The following is a 27,366-nucleotide window of genomic DNA, read 5'->3' on the forward strand; positions in this document are numbered from 1 at the left end:
CCAAGCGGGTCCGTTGCTTTGGGGGAGCGCGGGCGGCGGTACGGGCGCGCGGGCGGACCGGGGCCGGGGGGGAACGCGGGGCGGGCGGACGGGGGCGGGGCGCGGCGCCCGGCGCCCAATGGGAGCGGCGGGGCGAGGCGCCCAATGGGAGCGGCGGGGCGGGGCGCCCAATGGGAGCGGCGGGGCGGGGCTGCGGCAGGAGCCGGTGGCAGCGGCCGGTGCCCCCGCCCGCCCCGTCCCCGCCCCGCGTCGCCGCCCGCCGGGGTCGCGGGGCCCTCGGCCGCCCCGCCCGGCCCCCGAGGAGCGCGGCGGGATGGCGACCGGCGGGTACGGGCGCTACCGCGCCGTGATCTTCGCGGCCATGTTCGCCGGTTACACGCTGTACTACTTCAACCGCAAAACCTTCTCGTTCGTCATGCCCGCCGTCATGGCCGAGGTGCCTCTGGGGAAGGACGAGCTAGGTGAGTGCCCGGGCCGCCCGCCGCCCGGTGCGGGCGGTACCGGCGGGCATCCCGCCGTGCCGCCCGCCTGAGGCTCTGCCCCGCCGCAGGTCTCGTCACCAGCAGCCAGTCTGCGGCGTACGCCATCAGCAAGTTCGTCAGCGGCGTCCTCTCCGACCAGATGAGCGCCCGCTGGCTCTTCTCCTCCGGCCTCTTCATGGTGGGCTTGGTCAACGTGGTCTTCTCCTGGAGCTCCACCGTCACGGCCTTCGCTGGGCTCTGGTTCCTCAATGGCTTGGCCCAGGGCCTGGGCTGGCCGCCCTGCGGGAAGATACTGCGAAAAGTAAGCGTTTGCGGGGCCGGGCCGGGGGGGAGGCTTCACATGGCTCTTCCTCGGAGCTGTCCCAGCAGCAGACCGCCTTGCGGGAACGCTCGTGCCGAGTCCAGGGGAACTCACACTTATTTCTGCTTCCTTCAAGCCAAAGAGGTCGAAACCGCTAGCTGCGTTTTTCTCCTGCCTGCAGAGCGAGTTTCCATGCACAGGGTCCTGCTCACTCTAGCAAAGATTCAAAAAGTTTGTCAGCCCTTGCATTTCTGTGCCTAGGTTCTAGCACGGTTGGGTAAGTAACAGCTCCTGGTAGCAGACCTTCTCCACTGTAAGAGACACAACTGGTTGGAATCCAGTGTTTTAAGTATGAAGGCAGAGACCTCCTTGTCTCTTCACCGTTGCGGCAGTTTGCTGCTGGGCAAGGGGCGATGAGTAAAATTCCATCCACGTGCTCAGGGAACTCCGGAATTGCAAATGACAGGCTGTTCAGGTAGAAAACCAGGTAGCATATGGAGGAACAGCGTGAGTCAAGCCTCTACGCTGCGTGTATTTGGGTTTTGTGACAATCTAAACGGGACAGATTGATTTCTGCCTTAGGACAGAAGGAAAGGAGGTCGGCTGTGTGCTAACCTCTATTGAGAGATGTAAAATCCAGGAATGTGTCTGCTTGCGGGACGGGGGGAAAGATGAACAACTGCACTGCCCTTCTGTGAGGCATCTAGCCTCGTATAGCTGGTGAGAAAAGGGCTGTCCAGGATAGCTGTGTGCACAGAAAGGAAGGGCTCGGATAACGGGAACAGCAGACATTGTGTTTTCTGAAGACGTTTGCCCTCACCTTTTGCTGCCAACAGCAACCAGCCCAGTGGTTCTGGCGCTGAGCGCACGTTGCAACGCAGAGCTGGTTGTGCCTGATACTTGACGCAGCAGTGAGTCCTGAAGTTACCCTGTGACCCTCTGCGTATCCGTTCGTGTTCCTGTGCCAGCAGACCTCTCCGGGAGGACACTGCTCCTAGCGAGCGGGGTCGCAGGACCGTGCGCTTCTAAACTTGCCTCTCCCAGCCTGTGTCTCAATTTCGTGGTCTGTAAATGGAAATAACTCGGAGCTGGCTCACGGTGTGAGCACCTGTCAGGCTCCTATGGCCGACACTCGGGTAATGTTTGGAGTTCCCTGCGTGAAGACAGCGAAGAGCGGGCGCTCTCTTTACCTGCTTTTGTAGATCTGGGCCTGAATTGCCCCGAACTCGCAGCGTGGGCCTTGAGTGAGGATTTTCAGGTGCAGCATCATTCTCTTTCTCAGACCTCATGGCGTTTTTCTTGTTTTTGCACAGTGGTTTGAGCCTTCCCAGTTTGGGACTTGGTGGTCGATCCTGTCTACAAGCATGAACTTGGCTGGAGGCTTGGGCCCCATTGTCGCCGCTCTCATGTCTCTGAGCTACGATTGGCGCATGACTTTGTCCTTCTCTGGCTTCACCTGCGTGGTTGTATCTTTTGTTTGCCTTGTCCTCATTAAGAACGAGCCGTCGGATGTTGGGCTACCCAACATTGAACAAGGAGCCAAGAAAGGGAAGAAAGGTGAGTGTGAGACTTCACTGTGAGCCGGCAGCCGCGGAAGGCGCGGTGCCTTCTGTCGATATTCTGGCACAGGTGTGTCACTATCGGTGTGCCGAGACCTCCGTCCTTCCCACCTCCTGAAATCGCTGCTTGGCGGGCACGTGTAAGGGCTTGTTCGCAGCAGCTGTATTCTGGTAACTGTCAAGCTGTTGCACTGAAATTCAAAGAGTCGTAGAAACCAAGCCCCGGTGTAACCTTGTGGGAAGGGGCCGGTGTACGAGTGTTTGTCACAGCACAGAGGAGCAGGGCAGAGGAAGAACCCGAACTGCCGATCGGTCCTGCTCCCCGGCCTGCCAGCAGCCGCCTGCGTGTCATGGAGACGCTTGTGGCTGGCTCTGCCCTCTCCCCGTGTGTGTAAAGGCTTCCTCCTAACAGTGCTCTGGTTTTCTCGGGGCTTCGTTTGCTCGGACTGCGAGCCGAGTCTCCGTGGGGGTATTGGAGAGAGGAAAACCGCAACAGCAGGGAATGCTTCCTTTCGCCTGGCCTTCCTCTCCTCCCTGTTGGCAGAGGACAGGCAGTTCTCCTCTCACCCCGCCGTGGGTTCTTTTGACCCCTGGCTGGCGGTGGACTCTGCTCAGTGTTTTCTGTCCTAACCTAGGACATCTAGTTAGTAAATGTTTGTTCAGACCGTTGAGTATGGTGCTTCTCTGAAAGCAGAATGGGAAGAACAGAATTGCAACACAGGTTTGCTGTAGGATTTTAAAGGCCAGAGGAAACTCAGCCTATCCTGCAATGCCTGTGCTGCTTGGCTTGTCCTCTTTGGCTGAGGAAACAATATCGCTTCCCCAGCACGTTCTCTGGGGAGGGTAGGTTTGTAGGCATTCCTGGAAGACTGATGCAAAAATCAAGGTAGCACCTGAAAGTCAGCATCTTTGTTTGGGTCTGTGTAGTGTCTTTCACAGGCACAGCTTAAAAACGTTAGCACAAAATCTGGAAAAGCAGATAATTTTTCTAACAACTTCTGCAAAGGGCTTGCTGGCAACCGCAGTACAGAAAATTACTGGAAGTGGTGGTTTGATTATTCTTTTGAATGTGGAATAAATTGGCAGAAAAGAGTCTGAAATCACGGCAAACCCAGAATAAGGGGGAGGTAAAGCCATTCACTGCCAGTAGCTATGAATATCATCTCCCTCTGTAAGGACGTCCTTGTACACGAATCCTGCCTGCAGATCTGTCTGCAGCGCGGCTGGGTCGGTGTGGTTCGGTAGCTGTGCTCAAGCAGTAGTAACGCTCCTCCTGATCTTCCTGACAGGTTCCTCCAGCGACAATAGCACTTTGACAGAGCTGTTGCTCTCGCCGTACCTCTGGGTGCTCTCAACAGGCTACCTGGTCGTTTTTGGAGTGAAAACGTGCTGTACAGACTGGGGACAGCTCTTCCTGATCCAGGAGAGGGGACAATCCGTGCTTGTGGGTAAGATGCAAAGCCGCGGTTGTGAGCTTTGTGGCCGCAGCCTGGGAGGTATTGCCCGGAGCTTGACTGGGTGCAGCAAAAGGACCCGGGCGTCTCCAGCGGAGACACTCGTTTGCCTACCTCCTACCTGTCTGCTTGGATCCATGTAGCTGTTGAGATACCCCAGCAATGAAGTTACTGCGCGCAGCCAGAGCCTCGGTGCCAGGGCCCTCCTGGGACCGGCAGACAGGCCTTCTTGTACAAGGATGAGCTGGAGGGTCGTGTCCCTTCTGTCCCTCGCTGAGCTGACAGCACCTGAGCTTGGTCTAAAGCACACAGCAGCTTTGCTGTCATGACCAAACCTGATGGCCTGTTCTTGGCTTCACCTGCGTTCCAGGTAGTTCCTACATGAGTGCCTTGGAGATCGGCGGTCTGGTGGGAAGCATTGCTGCTGGATACCTTTCTGACAGAGCAGTGGCAAGAGTAAGTAATCTGGGCCCCGAGATGTGCTGGGCAGATAACGCAGCATCAGTTTGAGCTGCTTCAGAGTTTGTCCAGTTTGTTTTGGCTTCCTTCGTGAGTGCTTAAAGGCGATTTCCTCCCCTTCCACCGCCGCCACCCTGTAGTACCTGCACCAGGAGCGGAGCGGAATGCTCCCCTTGTTTATGTTGCTCTGGAGATTCAGAGTACCCGGAACACGGAGGCAGGGAGCTGCTGCCTCGTGCTAAAAGAGAGCCGTTCTCGGTACCGTGTGTCTTTCCTCTGTTTTCCCAAGCTTTTCTTTTGGATGCAGTTCTGTGTGTAAACTACCCTGCTTTGAAATGGGACTTTTGAAATTCATACCACTCGCGATTAACCCATCTCTTTACCCATCTTTGGGAGGGATGCGACCCATCTCAGCAGCTGAACCGAGATGCTCGGTCAGGGTGGTGTGGCGGCTGCTTGGTGCAACCGAGGGAAGTAGGCCCGGTTCTGCTGCGTGCCTGAGAACAACTGCTGAACGCACTGGAAGATTTGGGGAAATACATTTGCTGATGTTAGGGATTGAGATACACCTGTGAGGTTTAAAATGCTTGATCTTTTTTTTGTCAGCTTTACTGTGCTCTCCGTATTTCTGTGTCGGAAGAGATCTGGTTGTTGACAGTTGTCTTCTGTCTGGAAAAAAACCCACAGTGAAATCCAGTTCTGGGATCCGAAGCCAAAATCAGGGTGGAAATAGGATGCAGTTGATGAGAGAAGTGTAATTCATCACTAAGAACTGCTTGTTTAGCGCGGTTTGACTGTGGGCAGTTCTCAAACCAAGCCAAGGAATCTTGCAAGAAGGTGTGCTTTTGATGCACCCTTGGTGTTTCTGACTGGCCGTTAGTTACCACAAGTATAAAACGGAAGGAGTCTTTCTGGTTTCTGACCCCCGGTTTCCCGTTCTGTGCTACAGGTCGGTCTGTCGAGCTACGGGAATCCTCGACACACGCTGCTGCTTTCCATGATGGCCGGGATGTGCGTGTCCATGTTTCTCTTCCGAGTCACAGTCACAGGCGATTCTCCCAAGGTAATCCATGTGTGAGTTGTGGGGATGGCCCTGTAACGGTGAGGAGTTTGATGATAGGGAGTATGACTGTTTTCTTCACCCTTCCCAAGAACTGTAAGTTCGCATTTGCTTTGTTTGCGCTGCAGAAAAGCAGGCTAACCTAGTCTGGCTTGGACTGCCTCTACTGCCTAAGCTGGCTTGGGTAGCCTGTGTTACCGGCTATAGCGTGGCCATGACTTGCGTTTGCCCTCATAACTGCTAAAAGTAAATTAAACTTCTCTTTTTTCCTTTTTTTTTTTTTCTCTTCTTCAGGAAAATCACTTCTGGACTGTAGCCTTGCAACCTCTAGCTGATCTTACAGGCCTAACAGAACATGAGGTTTCTGCCTTGCATTTTTTCTCCCTCTGCCTGTTTCTGCTTTCGCTGATCTGCCTTTTTCCTATCCTGGGAGGTTGGTTAGCACTACAGAACTTAAAACCAGGGCATTGAGAAGAGATTACTGTAAGTTTTGTAAAAGCAACCTTTTCTTACAATCCTTTGATTACACTAACTGACTTGAAAAAGTCTGAATATAAAACTTGTAAGTTAGAAGGTTCTGAGGATGTTTGTTCATCAGGTACGATGCAGTCAGTTAAGGGGTCTTGTGAGTGAGGCCAGGAGAAATGATTCTGCAGCCTTCCTGCTTAATTTTTGGCAAGTCTTTTCCTAACTCTTTGTTGCTGTTTCCCACCTGGAAAGTAAGACAGCCTTTACTTCCTCCTGGGCATCTTGAAATGGTGTTTATAGTTCAAAAAGCATGCTGTAATCTTGAGGTGGTCAAGTTGCTTATCCTTTGTCGTCCTTTCGCAAGCGACTGATCAGTTCTGGGCCGGGTAGTTTTCTTAGCGCGTAAACCAACGCCAAAGTTCAAACTGTTGGGGTTTTTCGGTTTTGTTTCCGTGTTTGTTTAGTAACATAGAGGTTATTGGATAGTGGCTTCTCACAAATTAGGATGCTCTGATCAGTCGCTTCCATCTAAAACGAGAAAAGGTTTTAGCTGATGCCTCCAGGATGATTTTTAAAAGCGACTCGATTCACAGCTCTCTCCTGTGATTTCACAGGCTCGTTGCCCACCTCTCTTCAATGTTTTGGTTCATTCTTGCTAATGGGCACACGTTGTGTGTACACGGTGTAGGGTGCGGAACCGTAGGAGGGAGAGGGGAGCTCGCGCTGGCCCACAAGACCGTGTGGTGGAGATGCAGCTGGGCTGCATGTATGTGGGGTCTGTCAAAGGCTCGAGCTCTTCTGTCTGCGGGCCAGGGAGCTGGTGTCAGCCCGAAAATGTCAAAACCCCTCGTACCATACATGGGATCTGAGGCTCGTCAGCAGCTGCTGATTGGCCGTGGTAAGATGCGCGGATCCTGTTTCTGATCTTAACTTATTTTGACAGCTGTGGATCCTGACTCTGGGAGCTGTGTTTGGGTTCTCCTCGTACGGGCCGATCGCCCTGTTTGGGGTTATAGCCAACGAAAGCGCGCCTGCCAACTTGTGCGGCACCTCCCATGCCATAGTGGCCCTCATGGCCAACGGTGAGTAATGCCCGTTTCCCTGAAAAACAAACAAAACCCGTGTGTGTTCTCGATGAAGCGTGGTCTAGCCCCTGGGTGCCAAGTGTCAGGTCATGGGAAGCCACCTAAGAAGCAGAGATAATAGAGCTTGAAGCCTCGGGGATGCTTTCTGCTGTAGCTGGCAGGTTTTTGCCTTGTGCTTTGAGTTCAAACCAGGCCTGAGGAATTTTTAATACATGCAAAAACAAGTACTGGCAGATAAAAGAGATGCTCAAGCGTTGCTAGTTTGCTGTTTGTTTTTCCTTACAGTTGGGGGTTTTCTGGCTGGACTACCCTTCAGTACCATTGCCAAGCACTACAGCTGGGCCACAGCCTTCTGGGTAGCCGAAATCACCTGTACCGGTAGCACGGTGGCGTTCTTCTTACTGCGGAACATCCGCACCAAGATGGGCCGGATTCCCAGGAAGGCTGACTGAGGATAAGCTGCTGGGTGAAAAGGATGCTCCCGTGCCGATGTGAACGATGCTCGTTTTTTGTTTAACTGGCCTAGGAGTGAGGTTTACCTATTGCTGCAACCTAGATAAAAGTGTCTCGATTTTTCATCCACTGTCGGGTGCCTGGGGGCACAAGGTTCCTGCTACCGATCGCTTTTTCCCTCGAGATGTGATTAGTTCAGCTAGTTTACATTTGCCATGATTTTACTGTACCTCCTTCTCACAGCACTGTTGGTGAAGCAGGCAGGCTTCGCAGCCTGAGCTTCTCCACTAAAAGTACTCAAAAATTACTGGCTTCAGGAGCTGTCACACTGTCACGTTTAGTTTTGTCCGTACTGTTCATCTCAGGCATTAACTGTCAATTCAGCCGCGTTGTTCGGGGGTGCCTTGGCCGGGTTTGTTCATCCCCTCCGGCAGCTGTAAGCGCAGCTGTCTCGGTTTACTTAGCTCCCTGCACGCTCTCGGCCCTGGAACAGTGACAGAGCAGTGAATGATGATGATTACAGTTCGGCTGATTGGAGAGCAGCGTGGCTTTAGCTTTACGCGGAATTAGCTGTTAGGAGCGAGGGCGGTGTTTTGCTCTGGACAAGCGGAACGCCAGTGCGGTGCTGTGGCAGGGCTCTCCACAGCACTTAGTAATAGGCACGTTTCCAAGACATTCTTGGCACTTCAGGGGAGAGCGTTTAGAGAAGCTCCTTCTGTTGAACCGATCCTGCCCGGTGCGATTTCTGTGTACAGTGTTAATGATTTGCAAGGGAAGCAGCTGCTGCCACGGTAGCTTGTAGCGAGCGCTCTGCAAATCAGCCAGGAAACCTGACCCAGCGACAGCAGGTATTGCGACAGCAGCTACTGCTGGCCCACAGCTCCTGCAGCTGGGTTTTGTGAAAGTCCTGCATTTCTAGTATTGGCTCGCATCTTTTCAGTGCGAGTTGCGGAGTCTAGGATGGTTTTGGTCGAGAGCTGCCGCTCTCGTGGCTGCGGGTCAGGGCTCGGGCTCCGAGGGTTGGCCGTAGCAGAGCCAGTGCTGCCAGCCAGCAGCCTTGAAGCCGTCAGGCCCAGCGCTCTCTGCGATAAGTAGACTCAGGTTTTTAAGGGGGATTGTTGAATGTTCTTGTTTTTCCCAAAAAGGATTTACTGCTTTAGGGGTCCTGGAAAAGAGGCCAGTTCAGCTCATGAAGAACCTGCACGCAGGTACTTTGCTCAACAGCTTGGTTGCAAGAGTAGGTAGCCAGCCTTAATTAAAACAGTGGAAGTCAATTACATTTTGTACTTAATTATATGCTCTTCTCCTATTTGTGAAATAAAAACGGAGCAGCGTCTCAAGGGCTCTGGTTGTCGTAAGACCGGTGCAAGCAGAACTGCCCAAACCCGCTCGCTTACCCTCTTGAGGCACTACTGGCGCCAATGTGCCCTGGCAACAGAAAACAACCAGCCATCCACCTCTCTTAACGAATGTTTATTACTTCTACACAGAAATTCTCTGCAAAACCATAAGTTAGAGCTATACAGGAAAAATACATATGTACAATTATGAAAGAAGAGAAAACACTGGACTGCAGTAAGGCCGCAGACCTGCACCTTATCTCTCTTTCCTCGCTCGAGGGCAGTGGAGCTGCAACAGCAGAGTAAGCCTCTGTGGCCCAGTGTAAACAAGAGCAATGAGTCTGTTTAAGGTAAATTTCGTAACAAAGAGGATAAAGCAGTATCTTGGGAAATAACGAAGCATGTTTTGGGGATATGCGGTCTCTGCTGTGCAGGACAGAGCTACGGGAGAGACACCGGCCGGGGAAGAGAAGGGCCCTGCTCTTCAGACAAAGGAGTCTGTGCGAAGGCGAGGCTTTCTCTACGATCCAGGTCCGAAGGGTCCAGCTTTCTCTGCCACCTCCAGAGCAAGTTTCAAGTTCTGATCAAACAACTCGCATCTGAAAGGGTCAGAAAAGCAGAAGGGAACAACTTAACCTGCGGAACAGGCTGCCAAAGACAGGATCTCCACATCCTTTGGCTCTGCATCCCTCAGGGAAAGATTCCACGGGCCATGAGACAGCAACCTGACCGCTGTCAAACTGTGTCGTGGCTGCTAATTAAAACTAAAGCTGCTTGTACGGGCCTGAGCGTTATGTGAGGACAGCAGGGGTTGTACCGAGGAAGAGCACCTCCTGCCGCCCCCAGCAGAGCGGCGCTGGGAAAAAGCACAGGTCCCTGCAGCAGCGTGCTGCGTCCTCCCCCTTCCCTCAGCCCCTGGGTTTGCTTTGCTGCCTCACTTGAGGGCTGTCAGCGTTTGTTACGGCGCAGGCAGAAAGTGAGGAGGGCTTGCAGCTGCGTCGGTAAAAGGGGGCTCTTCCTTACCTGATTGGCATCTCGAGGGAGTAGAAAGGATTCTTCAGAGCAAAGTCGGAGTAAATCTCATAGATCTTGCGGAGAAGGGAATCTATTCCCGCCTGCCTCGGGTCAGCGAGGACCACGAATTTGATCCCTGGGGCCGTAAGGAGAGGAGCATGAGGAGGCCGAGCAGCAGGGCAGCCGCAGCGGCGCGGAGCCGGGTGCCCGGGCCGTACCTGTCAGCGTCTGGAAGCAGTGCAGCTTGAAGGTGTCCGTCTCCAGCATCTCGATCCCGGAGCTCCCAACCTCGGGGGACAGCTGCGACCCGATGGCGAACAGCCTGCGGGGAGAGGGCCCCTCAGCACCCCCCGCCGCGCCCCACCACCAGCACCCCCCCCACGCACGCCCCGCCTCACGAGTGGAACATGGAGGCCAGCATGAGCTTCTCGTTGGAGGAGAGGCGGTGCCGCCCGAAGCGGATGGACACGGGGTAGTTGGCGGGGTTGCCCAGGAACTCCAGCACGTCCTTCCCGTCCGCTGTGAAGCGCCCGTTGACCTCGGCGCCGTTAATGGCGAGCACGGCGTGGCCGACTGCGGGGACGGCGCGGGGTCAGCGCGCCCGCCCGCCCCGCACCCCCCGCCCGCCACGGCCCGCTCCCCCCCCCCCCCGCCGCACCGCGGATGCCGTCGCGCTGTCCGAAGGCGACGACGACGCGCTCGTCGTGCGGGCGCAGGACGAGGTCGAGCGGGAAGCTGAACGTCTTCTCGGTGTCGGCGCGGGGCGCGTAGTGGTCCAGCTGGTAGATGAGGCCGCCCGCCTTGTTCACCACGTACACGCTGAAGATCGCCATGGCGCCGCCGCGCCCCGCCCCGGAAGTGGCGTCAAGGCCGCGCCCGCCTCGCGCCGCGCCGCGCCGCGCCGCGCGCTTCCTTTCTCGGCCGACATCTTGGGGGAGCGGACGCCGCCGCAGCATGGTGAGCCGCGGGGCTGCCGAGGGGCGGGCGGCGGGGCCGGGGGGCGCCGCCGAGGGGCGGGAGCGGCTCCCTGGGGGTGTGCGGGGGGGGAACTCTGAGGAAATGCCCCGCGGGCGCCGTCCCTGCGCCCCGCCGCTGACCCTCCCGTCCTTTTCCCCGTCCCCCCCCTCCCCGCCGTGCAGCCGCCCAAAGACGACAAGAAGAAGAAGGATGCGGGTAAATCCGCCAAAAAGGACAAGGACCCGGTCAACAAGTCAGGTGGCAAAGCCAAGAAGAAGGTAGGAGCCTGCTGAGGCCGCAGCCCGCGGGGGGGGGGGCGCAGCAAAGGGGTGCGGGGCTGTGGGAGCCCCCAGGGCCTTCCTCGCGGGCGGCGTGACCGGGCCTAAAGAGCGGGGGGGTGGGTGCTCCTGGTGCCGTGATGGGGGAAGGGTTGTGCTGGCACCCAGGTAGAGGAGCGAGCTCTGCGTGATGCTGTTAAAATCTGAGTAACAGAAGGCTTCCGTCATTTTATTTGGAGACGCTGTACGTATTGCCCGCAGCACGTACGCTTACAAGGACGATTTTGTGCATCACGGTAGGCCTTTAATCTAGGGCGATACGGAGATGCTTGGCGCAGTTCTTGGGCCATCCTAAAGCTCGATCTTGTCTTACTGCTTCGAAGATAGCTTAAGATTTGTTTTATTTTCCCTCTTTTCGAGTAGAAGTGGTCTAAGGGGAAAGTGAGAGACAAGTTGAACAACCTTGTCCTGTTTGACAAGGCCACCTATGACAAACTGTGCAAAGAAGTGCCCAACTACAAGCTCATCACACCTGCAGTTGTCTCTGAGAGACTGAAGATTCGAGGCTCCCTGGCTAGGGCCGCCCTCCAGGAGTTGCTCAGCAAAGGTAAGTGCTCAAAACTCCGGAAAAAACGGAAAGCAGCTTCAATTTGATGTTTTCTTCTCACTGTTCACCTACACGACCTCATGCTTCCTGTGTTTTTGGTGAGCTGCCACCTTAGGTTGCGTTTCAAAAGTGCTGTGAAGTGAGGAGCAGAGGCTCCGCTGCGTTCAGGAGTGTTGCTGTGCTTGTATATTATACCTTGTATAAATTTGTGTAGTATTGGGTACCCTGATACGTTCTATGGTGCATTGTCCACTCTGCCACTTTAGAAGGGAGCACAACGTCCCTGGTGTCCTCCAGTATGTGCCCACTCCCATCATTTCCTTTTTTTATAGGTTTGATCAAACTGGTGTCCAAGCACCGAGCCCAAGTGATCTACACCAGAAACACAAAAGGTGGAGATGCGCCCGCCGCAGGGGAGGATGCGTAGGGAGGTGAGGTGGTGGGCTCTGAAGGAGCCGAGCCGCGCTTTGTCGGGAACTAACAAATGTCCGCACGACATGTAACGGACAGTTTCCACGTTGCTTTGGATGGGTGGTTTCGCCAGACGATCGGAGGATGTCACTCGCGCTCTGGGTGACTTCCTGGGTGGTGTTACTGGAAACATCAGTTCTCCAGAATTAAAGAGCAATTTGCCCCTGTTGCCTATCGGATGAGGAAAGCCTGCTTTCATTCAGGCTTTTTTGTTCAGAGTGCTTGGGTAGAACGCGTGCTCCCCTGTCTCTGGCGGCTGTGGGGTACGTGGGCGTGTGTCCTTCCTGCCGTCACAGGGCACTGTGACGGAGTGTTCTTGTTGGAACAGAGCTTTGACTGTTTGCTTTGACCTGGTTGTCTGATTTGGGACTTCTTGCTTTGCAGGTTCTCCAGTGACCTCATCAACAATGTGTCATATGTAGATGCACACAATAAAATTATTGAAATAATTTTTCTTGCTTTTTCAAGAATGTGTACGTTTCATTATTGACGCATTATTGATAGTGGATTTTGGTACAGGTCACAGTTGTCTTCCTCTACCAGCCGGTTTTTGCATTTATAGTGTTTAATAAATGTACCGGCAACATGTTTTTCTGTTGTGAAAAGGGAAGGAACTAATGCATCACCTACAGCGCCCAGTGATGGTTAAACCATATTCAGTTGTAGTAGGAAGAAAACTGAAGCCTGTTTCTTGCACCGTAGTTAGGGAAGGTGCTAGGGGGATACCTTCATTCTTTATTTAAGCTCCCTCTAAGCAAGCTGTGCCCGCAGATCTTTGCATACAAGGCAACGGCATCTATCGGGTCAGTGTCTAGTTGGGAAACGTAGATAAGCAGCTCTAACTGAGGGTGTGAGTATTTCATTTAAATTGAAAGTAAGAACTGTCTGCAGCAAAGGTCTGGTGTCCTTTAGGTCAGGCACAAGTGAAAGTAACTTAAATTAGTGAAAACATCAAGTGCGTGGCCCGCATTGTTCCTGGAGCAGGCCCTGCATCTGAAATGAGTTTTCAACTGGTATAATAACACAGGTAACTTGGAAAAAAAAAAAAAATGTCAAAAATTTATTTCTTTAATGGGATGTCATGCTACATGTCAGCATAGGACACTGGCAGCACATGCTGTATAAGCTAGGCTGTCTGATAACAAAGATACAGCATAGGCAGGAGACTTTCCTTGCTGGCAGGATCTGCCCTGCAATAGCTTCAGACTTCAGAAACATGCCCAGATACATGCTGCGTGTCTGTTACAGGGGGAGTGGATCTGTTGCGACACTCCCCGGCAAAGTAGCTTTCAGTAACAGGGCTCAACTCGGCATTACGCTGTGGTCACCTTGCCTTCCAGGGGCTGAACGCACCTAGATGTAGCTATTAAATCAGAGCGATAAATTTGGCAGCAGCGGTAACAAAGCTGCAGCTATCTATGGTCCACCTTTCCACAGTCAGGGCTTGGTTTCTTCGGAGCTCCTGTTCTGATCACCTTTTTTTCTTCTTTTCCCCTGATTCAGTTCTAAACTGGTGCCTGAAAGAGAGTGTAGAAGTCAGCATGCCAACCGCCTCTAGAAAGAGGTAACGAATGCTGCCTCATCTAGCAAAGAAGATAGTGCTATGCAGAGTGTTTTAGAACGGAAGCTCACTGTATTGTTTCTGTTATCTCAGTGAGCTGTAGCAGTCTCGTCAGCTACCCAACGCATATTGCTAGCATGTTAAAAGGTGCCAGCAGGACAGTACGTGGGGCTGAAAGGTGAGCCAGGCTTAACAAGGCAGACACCTTCGCGTGCACGGCCTCTACAGCTGTGATCGTGCTCCACCTCGCAAGTCACGCGCGCGCTGCCTGGATCGAGCACTGCGTGGTGTAACTCTTTTCGCACGGCGAGACGTCTCGTTACGCTTGCTGCCGTCAAAAAGCCCGCTCCGTGAGTAGCTTGCAGGGAAGGAAGCTGCAAACCCTCTGCTCGGCATCTGGCCGTGCTGCCCTGAAGCTTACCTGGACTGCCACCGCCGGCCGTGATTCCAAACCCGCCCAAAGGAAGGGAGCCAGCTGTCGCCTGTCTGCGAGGTATGGTCAAAGTTGGCACCGACGCGCTCCGCTGGGAGCTTTTTCAGCTTCTGCTTCTCCTCTAAAAAAATACTTCGTTCAGCTAAAGTCTTTCAGATTGCTTTTGGTTCTTTAGTGCGGTAAAGTGCATGTAGGGGTAACTGAAATGAACGCAAGCTGCTCACTGTGTTTGAGAAATTCCTCATAGGAAGGTCCGATCTGTTGTTTACTTCCATCCTCTTCCTCTGTTAGCCACGGAGGTTTTGCTCCTAGAAGAGACAGGGTAAATGTGTTTAGCCTCTGAAGTTGCCCTCAGCTCGAGACAGGGAAAAGCATCTCCTCTCCCCTCTGCCCCTACAGCTCATCCTACCAAGTAAGTGCTGAAGAAAAAGTAAACTTCAGGCTATGTAAGAAAAAGAGGCTGGCTTGCCTCGGTTAGGGCCGTGGCAGGTCACGCCCCAAACCCTACGCTCCACACAGCAGCAGCACCAACAGTTTTCATAATACAGGAGTGTTCTCCAGTAGCCAAATATTAGCAAATGAGTGAGCACCTCCTGGTTACTCTGTAACTGCTTCAAAATTGCTCGAAGTTATCGCTGTTACATTTGCAAGCCAGGAGTTTTCAGCAGGGCAGCAACCAAGTGTCACAAAGTGGGCGTGATTACCTGTGTGGACATTTCCCTTCCCTTCTGTTTCCTGTTAACAGAAACATAAAAACACTAATGAGAAACTGATGCTTTTAAGAGTATCCCTAAACAACATGGTATTGTGTGCGTTCCCTTCCAGAATCCAGTTCTGTTACAAAAAGAGGGGAAGTTCTTCTCCACTGTCTGTAAGGAGGATCTGTTTTCTCAGGGCGTGTTAAAGAGCGTTTGCCTGATGAAAGGCAACACTGAAACTCTCAGCTACTTGCTTGCCTGGAAAGCTGCCTTTTTCCGCGCTGGAGCTTGCCACCCCTTGTTTTGCTTTGTAACACGCGCTCTGTGTAACTTGCGGCTAAATTTAAGTCATGCGCCTCAGCAAGTCGCCCCTACCTGGTGGCCAATGAAGGTCAAAGCCTGGCCTGATTCCATCCAGTTTAAGTCGGGTCCTGCCTGCATCCCGCTTGGGCCAGGCTGCTCTGCGTTGTGAGAGGAGTCTCTAGAATACAGAGGCCAAGAGGCAGTCTGAGAGGTGAGTGATGGTCAAAGCTGGGCAGGTGGCGATTGCCCAGAGGTTTCTGGAGCAGAATTTGTGTTTGGAGAGCACAGCAGAAAGAAGGAAAAGGAGAAGCGTTCTTGGGGCACAGTTATGTTGAACGCTTGTGTGTTTTCACTGCGCCCGCTCTGCGTGGCTGTTAGTGCTTACCTACAAATGTGTGGACGGGAGTAATTTTTCTGCGGCTATGGTGCTTACTATAGTACAGATAAAAGTTTGTGAGGGATCGGAGCGAGCGCAAGATCTAGGCGAGGGCAGTGTCGACTCTGGCGACAGCAGCAGCAGGTGCGAACGGCTGCTGCTGCGGTGCGGTCTGGCGCTCGGAGTGGGGTCCGGGTTAGCATCGATCTGAGGAAACTGGTTCTCACCTTTCGGGTCCTGCGGGTAAGCTGCCGCCAGAAGGTCCCGCGCAAAGCTCTGGCTCTGTTTGAAGCTGGGTGCGATTCAGGAAAAAGGAACAACATTTCTGGTCTGGAGCAGAGCCCCCCCCTCCGCCCCTCCCGCGAGTGGCCGGTGCCGGTGGGCACGCAGGGCCCCGTCCCCGCTCCCCGGCCAGGGCAGGATACAGCTCACCGACCTGGAGGGCGGCCCGCACCGTCTCCCGCTGCCGGCGCTCGGCTTCCCGGATGCCGGCCGCCATCTGCGGGGAGAGCGAGCGGGTGACGGCGGGGCCGGGCGCCGCGGGGCCGGGGCCGGGGCCGGGGCTACCTGGCGGATGCGCTCCTCCTCCTGCCGCCGGTGCGCGGCCAGCGCCCGCTCCAGCGCCCGCGCGAAGCGCTCGTACTCCTCGGCCGGCACCAGGAACCGCTCCCGCAGCGCCGCCTCCGCCCTGTTCTCCCGCCAGAACCGCGCCGTCTCCCGGCGGTGCTCGGGCCTGCGGGACACCCCCCGTCAGCACCGGCCCGCCGGTGCCCCGCCGCCCGCCCGCCCGCCCAACCCACCCGGCCAGGTGCTGCAGGAGCCCGGCCTGCGGCAGCGCCAGCCCGCCGCGCCGCCCGTCCCGCCGCACGCCGCGCCCGCAGCACAGGCACCAGACGCGCCCGTCGTGCTCCGCCGGGTCGTAGCGCCGCACGGCCGCGCCGCCATCGCCATCCGCCGCCGCCGCCGCCGCCCGCGCCGCCGCCACCGCCTCCTGCAGCCGGTCCAGCGCCTCCCGCAGCCGCCGCCGGTGCGCGGCGCCGAACAGGTGCCGGCGGCCGGCGAAGGAGGAGCGGCGGCAGAGCGCGCAGTAGTGCACCGCCATGGCGGCGCCGGGCCGCGCGGCGCAGGCGCACTGCGGCAGGCGGCGGGGCCGCGCCGCGGGGTGCTGGGCCGCGGGCCCGGCGCGGGGGGCGGAGCTAACGCGCTTTTCTCCGTCCATCAAGCCGCCGTGCCGCTCGGTGCCCCGTCCCCTGCTGCCGCGCGGGGGGGGGGGGGCGTGTGGCAAACACCGTTCTCCCCCCGCCCGCCTGAAACCTGGTTTGTTTTGTCGTTTATCACCACCCACGGTCCGCGGAGGCAGGTCAGGCGTCCCTGAAACGTGCTGAGCTCCCACCCAACTGCCGTTTGACACAGTCTGTCTGCTAGCGTTGCTCTGACGCCTTCGCTTTCATGCCCAACCACAGGTCTACCAAAGTTTTGGTTTGTTTTTGTTTTTTTTTTTTTTTTTAACCTTTACTAAGAGCTGAGGGTGCTCACGGTTTAGCCCAGCATGACTGAAGGAGAGCGTTGGTGCTGCAGCATCAAGGTTACCTCAGTGCTGCCCTTCGCTGCAGCCAGGCCTTCACACGCTGTTCACCCCAAATCAGCTCCTGCTCGGCCAGACAGACGCTCTGCACTGCCATGTGTGGGACCGACAGCCTCTGCCCCTCTCCCGGACTTCTGCAGTCGCTCAGGTGACGTTGGCACCCCTCGGTGCGGACCCACCCTGCGCGGTGGTTTGCGCACGAGCCACCGCCCCGGTGTGTGCGTTTAGGCTTGATCAAATCCCTTTCAGCGTCTCTGTTCCTCCGTGCTCTCGTGAGCGCAGGGGTGAAAGGAGCTGATCTCCAGGGCGCACCCAGCCCGCCCTGTCGAGCGGGTTCGCATGGGCTGTCCGCTGGCATCCTCTCCCTGCGGGTCAGGTCTAGGGTAACACGCGGGACTCGCATCATGACTCTGTGCTGTTTGTCCCCTGTTGACAGGGTGCCCTGGCTCATGCTGCACGCGGGACTGGTAATGGACTTAACTGGACTGATCATGCTTTGACTCAGGGAACTGCCACAGCAGCCAGGAAGAAGGTATGGAAAACCTACTCTTCTGAAACACTAGACACCCGCTACCTGCCTGAATTCTGGCCTGGGGACCTGATTTTTCCTGCCTGTTGCTGCAGAAGCAAGTAAGTCAACAACACAACAGTAAGCCCTGATTGGGCTGTTTCTTCCCTTTGTCACGTCCTTGTATTGCCCAGGTAACTCCCTCCTCACACTTTGCAGTGCTCACTGATTTCTGCCAAGTGAGCGTTGCAGAAATTCCAAGCAGCCTGCCCAGCAGTTACGCGCCTCCTTGCCTGCTGGTTTTACAGCTGGCTGGGCAAGTGCAACAGCTTGGAATAACATCTGTGTGGTGGGGGCTCCTCTCATCCAGCCAGCTAAGGTGTTCTCCACTCAGCCTCGGACCTGTGGGCTGAGACTCTTTCTTAGGGAACACATCAACCTTCTCCTGCAGCTTAATCCTCTGCACCACGAGAACATCGCAAGACACGGCAGCTTGCGGGGGAGACCTTGTGTTAAAGTCTTAGCAGATGCCATAGGTCAAAGTGCCTCTGCAACTTGAGATGTGCGCAGCTGGAGCGAAAACTTACCTTCCTGAAGGAAATTACATTGGTCATGTTCCCCTCCCCGCCCCCTTTTAAACCCGAGTCCTTATGTCACGATGCTCATAATTTCCACATACAGTTCTTGGGAAGCTACCTGCAGCAGCACATGGGAAAACAAGCTTGATTTGAAAACACATGGTGCATGTTTCAGAACCAGGGAGCCGGAAGGAATCAGAAGCCAAACAGAGATCTCATCAGTTCTGCAAAAGATAGAGAGAGGGAGTTGCAGTAGTTACTTGGACGGTAACGACTGCTCAGGCACTGATGCTACAGCCTCAGTCCTTATCCGTAATAAGGTGATAGGTACTGTATTGCTGAGCGACGCGATACTGAGAGGAAGGCTCTGCATTGCAACGTGGCCTGGTTTGTTCACCTTGCAATGCGAGATTCGTTAAAGAAGGGTTCTGGGCCAGCCTGGTGACCAAGGCCAGCTTGAGGGTATCTCTACAGGCATCTCCGAGTGTCTGGGGTCATCTCCTAGACCTAGTGACCTAGTGTCATGCGGTGCTGGTGACTGCAAACTGGCTTGGGTGCCCGCCTGTATCCCTCCTGCTACAGGAGTCTTGTAAAGTCTGACTCGCTCTGCATTTTGCGGGGCTTCTGCCCTCTGAAATGTACCTGGTTTGCTCATGCTTCGGCGCACCAAGTCGAGACCCTCTTCCGACAGGGCCTCCACTTCCTCCTGAAACTTTCGGTCTCCTTCTGGAGTCAGTTTCCACAGGCAGGACTTGCGATTTCCCTCACGGCACACGAAGCCAGTGGTTTTCTCAAAGCAGCTGCTGAAGCACAGGTTATGTCGGATAGTGTTTTTCCAGCCCTCTGGGGCTGTTTGAAAAAATGGGAAGTGCTGCCTGCGGAGAGAAAAGAGTTGTCCTGAGCTGAAGCACTTAGGGGCTGGCTGTGATAAATAACAGAACACAGCACAGCATATCCGAGTGAGGGAAGGAGGAGTGGGTCCTCTCTGATCCCGATGGTGAAGGATGGCTGGTGCAGTTGAGCACTGTGTTTTTTCTAAAGCGGGCATAAGGCAAAACTAAAATGCCAGCTCTTGAGGCTCGTGGGTTTGGGTGTTGAGGGGAAGCAGTTTTCTCAGCCTCATCTTGAGCCGAAGGCAGAGCTAAGACCCGAACACAAGTCCTGGCCACCACATCCCTGCTCGCCTGTAGAAGATCAGAGACTCCTGTACCCCTCCTTCTCCCTCTTCCCCCCATTCTGCACTAGGAGCTGGGAGAAGAGTGGATACCGTGTGAACTGGTAGATCTGCTGTACGGTCAGACTGCCGCTTGCGCTGTTGCACAGGGCGAGGGTGATGAGGATGCAGTAATTAAGCGGGGGACGGGGCCAGCCTCCCTTGATTTTGATGCTCGTCTGCCGGTGGCACTTGCACTTCACATTCTGAGGTCTGAGGACTGCGGATTTCCAAGGCATCGGCGTTGCCTTGAGATTGTGAGTTTCCAGCATCTCTTGAGAAACAGAGATGTCCACACATGAGGCATCTTCATCCTCAGTAAGCTGGGGAGAGGGAAGAGAAAAAGGACGTGGATATATTAGCCCTCGATGGACTGAGGGACAGGGATAAGCTGCTTTGTTCTGGGCGAGGGTGGGTCTGGCAGAGTGTGTATAGAAAAGCATATATACTTTAAATGTTAGCCTTCGTCCCCACACTTTGTACTCTCGGCCTGTTTGGCAGACAGGCTCTGTGCATTGACTGACCCCTGGCGAAATGGGAGGCAACAGCTTATGGAGCTGCTGAGCCAGCTCATTTGTTCTTGTGGGATGCTTAAGCACGTACAATGCCTGGGACTGCCCAAGCAGTTCCCTTTTTCGTACCTTTCCGGCCTCGCTGGAGGATGACAGCACATCCTCCTCGGAGCAGTCTGGGTCAGAGAAGTCCCAGGACGTGTTCGGAGAAGAGGTTTCTGTGGCACCGGCAACCGAGGACACCTGGCTGTTGAATCCCTCCGGGTCTACGCCAGGGCTCCCGGGGATGGGGCAGACCAGGCTGGGGTTCACCCACATCCACAGATGGGACTGAACGCCAGGTTCTGAGGAGAAGGAGAAACGTCACCCTGCCCGTCCTATCTGAGGACCGTTTCTAGACCCTGCTGTCCAGAGGCAGCCTGGGGCAGCTCTAATGCAATGCAAATCCCAAGGCAAAGGTCCCCGTTTGCCTTCTCATCCCTCTAAATAGAGTTTTATTTCCTGTTTGGCATACAGCATGTGTGTCTGAGTGTCCTTGCACCGCTGCGGCCAGCCCGAACAGCGGTGCTCAGCTCTGAAATTTTACTTTCTCTTTCCCCTGTAAAGCCAGAAGAGTGGAAATTACCCCCTTCAGTCCTTCTTTCCCAAGTTTATCTGCCCAAAGGGTTGCGTTCAGAGGGAAGCGTGTCTGCAGGCACAGCTGTGTAATTATATCCTGGTCCTTGAGGGATGGGTTTCAACTTTTCCTAACTAAGCTTAGAAAAATTCCAGTCTGGACATAGATGTTCTGGCTGGCGGAAGAAAAGCCCCTTTCCCAGGCCACACCGCTAGCTTCTGCGGGTAATACCAGGTCCTGAACTTATCCCTGGCATCTGGGGCAGTGCCCTCGGCAGCGAGCACCCGTGTGTTTTGTTAACTTCTAGACTGGAGCTTACTATTTACCAGATTTTACAATTTTTACCTGGGTTTTGGAGACGGGGATCTTTTATAAAAGGAAGCCAAGTCAACTGATCCCCCCGAGGCCCTTACCTTTCAGAAGATCTTCAGAGGTCACAGTGAGTTTGAGCTCCCCTTCCATGTCCCAGTCCTCAAGGCCGCTTTTTAAGTGTAGGCTTTCCCAAAATGATTTATTTTGAAAACTCAAGTACATTTTCTTTGTATGGCAAAGTAATCTCCAGGTGCTGAGCTCAGCGGGATCTGCAAGGGTGGCACAAAGAATCTCGCAAGTTTGAGCTGCTCTCTGTGCTGAGAGACTTGATTTCATATTTTCTTTAAAAAGGGTATCACACAGGTGGGTGAAAGGCTGGTCTCTGTTTCACACTTCTAAATGGCTATTAAAGCCCTTTCTAGTGAGTAAACGATCCATGTTGGTGGAGTAAGCCAGCTGATTGAGAATAAGGTAGGTGGCACCACGTAGGCCCTGTTTTCTGCCCGCTCGCTATGCTAGAGCCTTGATAAATGAGACATTCCTGTGTTCATTAGGCTAACGTTTGCTTTTTTTTTTTTTCCTACTTCTGATAAAATCACAGCATTACCTACGCTCTGCAGTGGACTTGCCAGGCTTGAGAGCCCAAATGTCTCTGAAAGCAGGATGGATCTCTGAGGGATGGACAGAGTGCTCGGGATGCGTTTGCAGGTACCGGGGAGCTCCTTTGCCCTACTTGCCTGGAAGCACTGGGTTTTGAGACTGGAAACCGCTTTCGATCACCCCAGGCAAAACGCTGAGGGGGTACCACAGTCGGGGAAAAGGAGCCAGGTTAAGCAGGTACTGGGCATGCTTTCACAGCGCGTCTCTTTAGAAACCACTTGTGCAACTTGAAGACGCAATGACAATTCTGTGCCTTCCCGAATTGCTTTTGTTTCTTTGACCATATCTTTCACACACTGCCCCTGCCTAATCTGTCCTGGGTATTACAAAGGAAGTGATGTGGTTTTTTCCGTTAAAGGGAGGTTGTAATACATCCTCATCCTATTCGCCTACTCGCCGTCACTCTTCCGTTGGGGAGGGCAGGGGAGGTAGGCGGCACGGGTGGAAATGGAGTAGCCACAAATCAAAATCCAAGCCTTGGCTTAGTACCAGCAGGCAATTAGATTTCAGCCTCTCTAGATATGTTGACCATTTTGCAGGAGGATGCAGGTTATGCTCGTAGCAGACGACTATATCAGGGACTTGCTGCCGGTTCCTAGCAGGGAGATGGACAGAAAGAGGTGGGTTTGGGCAATTGCTGGAAAAGATTGCCCCATAACATTAGCGTCACGATGTTGAGAGAATCTCAGCTTAAAAGTGAATTCCGTGACCCTTGCACCAAGGGTTCGGCTTCAAGTTGTCTGGGTTTTTTCTGCATGACGAAAGAAAAGGGTAAGGTGCTTTTCCCCACTGCAGGCTTGCTGCGCAGTGCTGTGGGCCAAATATTCTTGCACTGTTCCTGCCTTGTGTATTTGCGTATTTTGAGATGGGCTGTTGGAAAATAAAAGTCAAACACTAAACCAAGGTTTTCTTTTCAAGAATACCTTCAAAGGGCAGAGAAGGATCTGGCCCGATCAGTTTTGCCTCTTCGTTAAAAGCACGCGTGATAGTTTGTACTGTATTAAGGCTTGCTTTGTTCTTGTTAGGTAATCCACAAATATCAAGTCAGTATGGTTTTGCTTTTACTAGATGGAAAAGACCACAGTCACGAAGCTTTTTCCAGCCTTGTGTGACAAAGTTCAGTCGTTAGTGGAGACCACCACCACGCTCCCCATCAGATTCCTCAGCTGTGAGCAGGACCTGCTCGGTCGGCTGCTTTCCAATCAAAACCCCTTCCCCTTCCTGAAACGGGAGCCTGGTATTTGGCTTTAGACGTGTTGCAAGCAATCCAGCTACTACAGTTTAATCATTACCAGGTATCACTCGACCTGTCGCACCGCAATGTCGTTTTCCCCTTTCTATCTATCTGGAGTGAAACTCTTGCACGGTGGTGTATGCATCAGCTGAGGCGTAGTAATTCATTAAGCCCATGATTATCTACATGCACCCTCAATTGATGCCTCTCCTACCCACGTAACCTTTAGGACTTCAACAATAAACTTGCACAAGAGTGCTAGGCTGGATGCAGTTATGTTAATAATCTTAGAAAAACGTGAGTATTTTTTTTGGGGTGGGGGTGGGGGGTGTGTGTTATAAGATAGTCCTGTGATAGCTAGACCTTGCTTGCAGACGAGATATCTTGATGTGCTTGCTCTTCAGCCAGGCGTGGCTTTTGAAAAGCAAGCGGGGCAACACGTAAGGCACCGACGTGACTGAAAGACAGAAGAATCCTTGGGGATGGACTCTTCCACGGGAAAGACGCCCTTGCCTGTGCCGCTTTCCAGGAGCTGCCCTGGCAGAGCTGGAGGAGGATAATGGGAGCGTGGGGCTTGGCCACAAGAGGCCGTGTGAGCTGGCATTTTGCAGGCAGCGATTGAATTCACCTGTAGCTGGTTCAGAGCTGGTGCCCCCGGAGTCAGGTGGGGGCTATCCTGCTAAAGCTACTACAGAGCAATAACGGAGATGAGAAACAGCTGCAGGCCTTCCAGGGCTGCTTGCAGCAGCTGGCTGCAGCTGATTAGAGATTCCTTTCTCCCATCTTCCCCCAGGTTTCTGTGTTCTCAGACAAGACTGTACTGGTCTGTGGAACTGGTAAGTAACGCAGGGGCAAGGGAGGGATGGGATACAGCATGATATAATACAGTGCTCCACCCAGAGAAGCTCTGGACAGTTGCGCTTAGACCCTCCCCCAAAAAAAGACGTGAGAAGAGCTTGCTGATATTTCCTGCCTCTGCTGCAGGGATGGAAAGCATTCCCCCCATGTGGTAACGTTTACTTCTTACTGGTAGAGATTTGAGGTGCTGCTGTAACGCAAACAGGTAAAGCGGGGAAATCAGGCCCGTGCTTTGCCCAGTCTGTGCAATGAAGGTGGCCAAACGGGGAACAGAAGTGTTGGTTTCCAGCTTAAAGCCTAAGAATCTTTTAAATATCATACCTCTGCAACCAGGGACCTTTCCCTTAAGTCTAGGAAAAGGCTAAAAGGCCTTGCTTTTGCCTTTGGCCATTCAGTTGCTGAATCCTAATCCTGTCGGTCTGTATACTGTGTGTTCTGGGTGAAAGCATCGTAACTCCTGAGCTCTGTCTTGCTACCCCTGCTTACCCAGGGGAGAGGGGTGGTGATCAGACTTATACAGCCAGTTTGTGGCCAGTGAAACCGAAGACTGATGATTCCTCATGCCCTACGGCTTAACTGGAAGCTCACGCTTTGTATCTTAAAGCCATCTAATTTTTTTGGTCCCCCTCTAGCTTTGGAAGGTGAAACTGAATTTAGAAGAGAACTCGCTGACGTGTGCAGAAGGCCAAAGTAGCCAGCATCTCTACCTGCGTCATGAACGGAGCTGGAAACGTAGAGAGGTGATGAGCTAGAGGTGTCTTGACTCCGGACATCTGGATTCTTCAAAGCCAGCTCTTTTCAGGTGAGTGTTACTTGCACGGAAGCTGACTGATAGGACAGTTCTGCTGAAAACTAATCTCACTGCCACACACCCCATAACTGCAAAAACTACAACGAAGCTTCGTAACAATGTGGATTGGGGTCAAGGAGCAAGTGCAGTTCTCTTTCTTTGCTGATTCCTATCTCCTGGCATTTTAGATTAAGACTTGTTTGCAAATCGAGAGAAAAGACATTTCGGATTTGAGCCGTAACTGCGAACGTGCTCAGTTGCTTCTGAGGGTGTCCTACTTCTGTGTGCGCGTTTCCGCGTGTGCGTGTAGTGTGTAGGTAGATGTCTTTGGCCAGGCTTATGGCTTCACGTGACTGTGCTGGGTGAGGGCAAGCAAGAGCAACTAGATTTGCTTCTGTTTCTGAAAGATGTTGGATCTAAGCTCACTCTCTCCTCTAAGGATAGGGGAGCTTTGCACCTTGGCTTCTGACTCAGAGTTGTTATTCCAGTCTGGCTCGAAGGGCTCTTGTATTCCACAGTTCCTGAAAGCTTTGAATTTGTACAGAATGCCATCTGCTTGTCCACGGTGATATGAGGGTGTCGTCTCTTGTCTTGGTGTTGCCCAGCTGACGGTATTTGTTCAGAAGGAAGCTCAGTGGACTTGGCAGAGACTCTGGGCTTGTGGATACTGGTCACGCCATCCAACTGTGGGGTTTATATATATATTTTTATATACATTATATATTTAATTTTTAAATTTTTCCTGGGGTAGAGTAGAGATTAATTTCTAATTAAGTAACTGATACTTTTCCTCATCTTCCTTGTATGGGGTGGGTGCATGGTAGGTGCCTGGCTTGTCCTCGCACAATGCCACTCCTGCTGTGTTGGCATTGCTTCAATTCCCTGTGCTGCAGCAAGTGGCTGATGCTGTGACTGTAATCTAGAAAGAGCTCCCAGGATATGTGTGGGCTGGGGTTAAAACCAGTCCTTTCTGTTAAAGAGAGGCAGCAGAGAAAGTCCTGTCGGGCAGGGGGAGAGGGGACACGAGGCAGAGAGAAGGCTGTGCCTGGCGAGAAGCGGTTGCTGTGTCGGGGCACCCGGTTAATCCTGCGGATGCCTGGTGTGTCTCTGTCGGTATTGACGGTCGATGCTGCTGCCATCGTAGCTGTTCGTAGCCTCCTCAGGATGTGAGAATGCAACAGATCTACTTGATGAGCATCGCGGCCTTTTTTATTAGCCAGATTCTATTCTTTCTGAACAGATACGCTGTTTTTCTGGTGGGGGAAAGGTGGCTTCTTACCCCCCACGTCCTCAAATTCTGTGAAGTTGCAGTAAAAGCACTGAACTCGGGTCTCTGCCCCTCCTCCCTGATTTTTAAAACCACTTCAAAGGTGAGCTGGCGGACGATTGAAGTGACTGGTTCTGCCGGGCTTGCCGCCACTCACCTTTCTTGCCGCTCCCCCGCGGAACAAAGCGCGGCGCTTGCCTTTGATTTCCCCCTTTGAAAGCCAGAGGGGACAGAGTCTGAAATGCTCTGCAACATTTTTTGTGACTCTGCTCCGGTACCTTCCTGAAGCGCTGGGTGGATCAGGACAGGGCTCCAGGGAGGAGACCTGGCTTGTGGCTGTATTAGCCGTCGGCACGGGCTGGCTGACAGGATGCTTCATCCCTCCTGGGTGTCGCAGCTGGCATGCCCCCTTTTTGCAGGGAGGGCGAGGTGACGCGTACAGTGAGGGGAGGAAGGAGCCACAGAGTTGTCTCGGTGGCTTTGACTGATGTGCACACAGGGGTCCCAGAGCCCAGCCTGGCTGCCCCTCACCAGCAGTACATGCCCCCTCCTGGCTCAGCTGCTGCCCAAGGGAGGGGTCTGCCCTAACCTCCATTTTGCATGCTTTCTGCCAAGAAGAGATGGCACACAGTGGAGCGGAGCACGTGCTGCCAGTCTCCTCCCAGGTGGGAAGGGGAAAAACCAGTGAGTGCATGTGCCGCGGCCAGCGGCCAAGGCCCAGTCTGCTCGCCGTCTCTGCAAGGGACGCTTCTTGTCGCAGGGCTTGAGGCGTTTGCAAAGCTTTAACATGCAAGGCTGTCATCTGCAAGCAGACAGCGATGCAGGCCATCCCTGCCTAGCGCGAAGGGGGTGAAGACTACCTGGTACTGAATCAACAACCCCACCTAATGCTGCGTCCCAGAGCACTCTTATCAAAATACAAGCAGAGTTTGTCCCTGCTCAGCTTGTGAGATGACGAGGTGCGCGGCTGGCAGCGGTGCAGCTGCACGGCCAGCACGTGCAGTACTTGGTGAGAAGTGATGCAGGTCGTGGCCGCGACGCTCAGAAGCGGTGGGATGCTGACTCGGTGCAGGGAGCAGTGGTGATAAAGCAGTAGGAATTGGTTGTGTTGAAGGAAGTACCAGATGACAGACTTGAGCTAAGGTTAATAAATCTGATCTCTTATTCTGGTGAGGCTCTTCATGTTTTATAGCTGGTGTCACTTTTCTATGTGCTGCAGAATCAAGAGGAAACTTCCTCTTACCTGCTCGTTCAGGGCCAGGCTGGATGCCTGTATGTGGCTGCTTATGGAACAGCACTGAAAATCCAAATACATTAGTGTGTCACCTCTGAGCCCCTGGGTGCAAGAACCAATGCTGGAATCATGCTCTGCTGCTTATAGGAGGATGACCCGTGTATCGGGGCAAGAGCCTTTGCTAAGACCACTCTGTGATTCAGCCTCGCTTGTCGTGCTAGTGGGGAGTCACTGAGATCAGGAGGACAATGCCACTGAAAATTTTAGTCTAAAAAAAAAAACCAAACCCTTTTCTTTTTATTGCCACTTGAATCAGAGATGTTGTATCTTTAAGGCACCCCCTTCTCATTCCCCTAATACCTCAAGACCTCGGAGTGATTCGGGAGGAGAAGATCAGTGCAAGAGTTTAAGGCATCTTTCCCTGCCCTGCTGCACTGCTCACTTACTGCTCCGAAGGCTGTGCTTTGCTGTTTCCATGGGAACCATTAGTTGCTAAGCAACTGGAGCATCATCTGCGCTGAGCCCTCGCATCTAATTATCCCATCACAGTGGCTGAGAGGTGCTGGGGGGGGATTAACTCCTCTACCATGGCAGATCCATTGACAACGCTTTAGTCACATTTAAAGGGACACGGTCTCCC

The 27,366-nt window shown here is 53.7% G+C and overlaps 6 protein-coding genes across 10 annotated transcripts in view; 3 read left to right on the forward strand and 3 right to left on the reverse strand.

Moving 5' to 3' along the window:
- The first annotated feature begins 194 nt into the window (after positions 1–194).
- SLC37A4 (solute carrier family 37 member 4) lies at positions 195–8,665 on the forward strand. Of its 2 annotated transcripts, XM_042800536.1 has the most exons (9): positions 195–461; positions 551–783; positions 2,097–2,340; positions 3,632–3,790; positions 4,167–4,252; positions 5,205–5,318; positions 5,610–5,675; positions 6,727–6,865; positions 7,154–8,665. In XM_042800536.1, the coding sequence occupies exons 1-9, from the start codon at positions 314–316 to the stop codon at positions 7,318–7,320; spliced, it is 1,356 nt and encodes a 451-aa protein (XP_042656470.1). In that variant the 5' UTR covers positions 195–313; the 3' UTR covers positions 7,321–8,665. The 2 variants fall into 2 exon arrangements, with proteins under 2 accessions (XP_042656470.1, XP_042656471.1); XM_042800537.1 differs by lacking the exon at positions 5,610–5,675.
- A 113-nt stretch (positions 8,666–8,778) lies between these two features.
- TRAPPC4 (trafficking protein particle complex subunit 4) lies at positions 8,779–10,508 on the reverse strand. 2 transcript variants are annotated; one of them, XM_042800541.1, is made up of 5 exons: positions 10,334–10,508; positions 10,083–10,248; positions 9,894–9,997; positions 9,685–9,811; positions 8,779–9,260 (listed from the first exon to the last, which is right to left on the reverse strand). In XM_042800541.1, the coding sequence occupies exons 1-5, from the start codon at positions 10,506–10,508 to the stop codon at positions 9,182–9,184; spliced, it is 651 nt and encodes a 216-aa protein (XP_042656475.1). In that variant the 3' UTR covers positions 8,779–9,181. The 2 variants fall into 2 exon arrangements, with proteins under 2 accessions (XP_042656475.1, XP_042656474.1); XM_042800540.1 differs by having other exon boundaries at positions 10,074–10,248.
- Positions 10,462–12,455, forward strand: RPS25 (ribosomal protein S25). Its single transcript, XM_042800543.1, has 5 exons — positions 10,462–10,632; positions 10,815–10,910; positions 11,334–11,517; positions 11,850–11,948; positions 12,373–12,455. Exons 1-4 carry the CDS (start codon positions 10,462–10,464, stop codon positions 11,942–11,944), a joined length of 546 nt encoding a protein of 181 aa, XP_042656477.1. The 3' UTR covers positions 11,945–11,948; positions 12,373–12,455.
- Positions 12,456–13,040: 585 nt separating this feature from the next.
- CENATAC (centrosomal AT-AC splicing factor) lies at positions 13,041–16,475 on the reverse strand. 2 transcript variants are annotated; one of them, XM_042800538.1, is made up of 9 exons: positions 16,160–16,475; positions 15,927–16,092; positions 15,796–15,858; positions 15,587–15,651; positions 15,056–15,161; positions 14,687–14,717; positions 14,207–14,290; positions 13,971–14,103; positions 13,041–13,505 (listed from the first exon to the last, which is right to left on the reverse strand). In XM_042800538.1, exons 1-9 carry the CDS (start codon positions 16,459–16,461, stop codon positions 13,460–13,462), a joined length of 996 nt encoding a protein of 331 aa, XP_042656472.1. In that variant the 5' UTR covers positions 16,462–16,475; the 3' UTR covers positions 13,041–13,459. The 2 variants fall into 2 exon arrangements, with proteins under 2 accessions (XP_042656472.1, XP_042656473.1); XM_042800539.1 differs by lacking the exon at positions 15,796–15,858.
- Positions 16,476–18,225: 1,750 nt separating this feature from the next.
- FOXR1 (forkhead box R1) lies at positions 18,226–20,905 on the reverse strand. The gene is made up of 5 exons (XM_009971281.3): positions 20,785–20,905; positions 19,885–20,099; positions 19,298–19,566; positions 18,673–18,905; positions 18,226–18,254 (listed from the first exon to the last, which is right to left on the reverse strand). The coding sequence occupies exons 1-5, from the start codon at positions 20,903–20,905 to the stop codon at positions 18,226–18,228; spliced, it is 867 nt and encodes a 288-aa protein (XP_009969583.3).
- A 379-nt stretch (positions 20,906–21,284) lies between these two features.
- Positions 21,285–27,366, forward strand: part of BCL9L (BCL9 like) — a 71,433-nt gene continuing 65,351 nt past the window's right edge. For both annotated transcript variants that reach the window (XM_042800545.1, XM_042800546.1), the window contains exons 1-3: positions 21,285–21,391; positions 23,371–23,413; positions 24,068–24,237. The gene's annotated coding sequence lies outside the window, so the exon portion shown is untranslated. The remainder of the gene's footprint in view (positions 21,392–23,370; positions 23,414–24,067; positions 24,238–27,366) is intronic.

Source organism: Tyto alba, unplaced genomic scaffold (genome assembly GCF_018691265.1).
Source record: "Tyto alba isolate M040663 unplaced genomic scaffold, T.alba_DEE_v4.0 Super-Scaffold_32, whole genome shotgun sequence".
In the NCBI taxonomy this organism is placed as follows: Eukaryota; Metazoa; Chordata; class Aves; order Strigiformes; family Tytonidae; genus Tyto; species Tyto alba.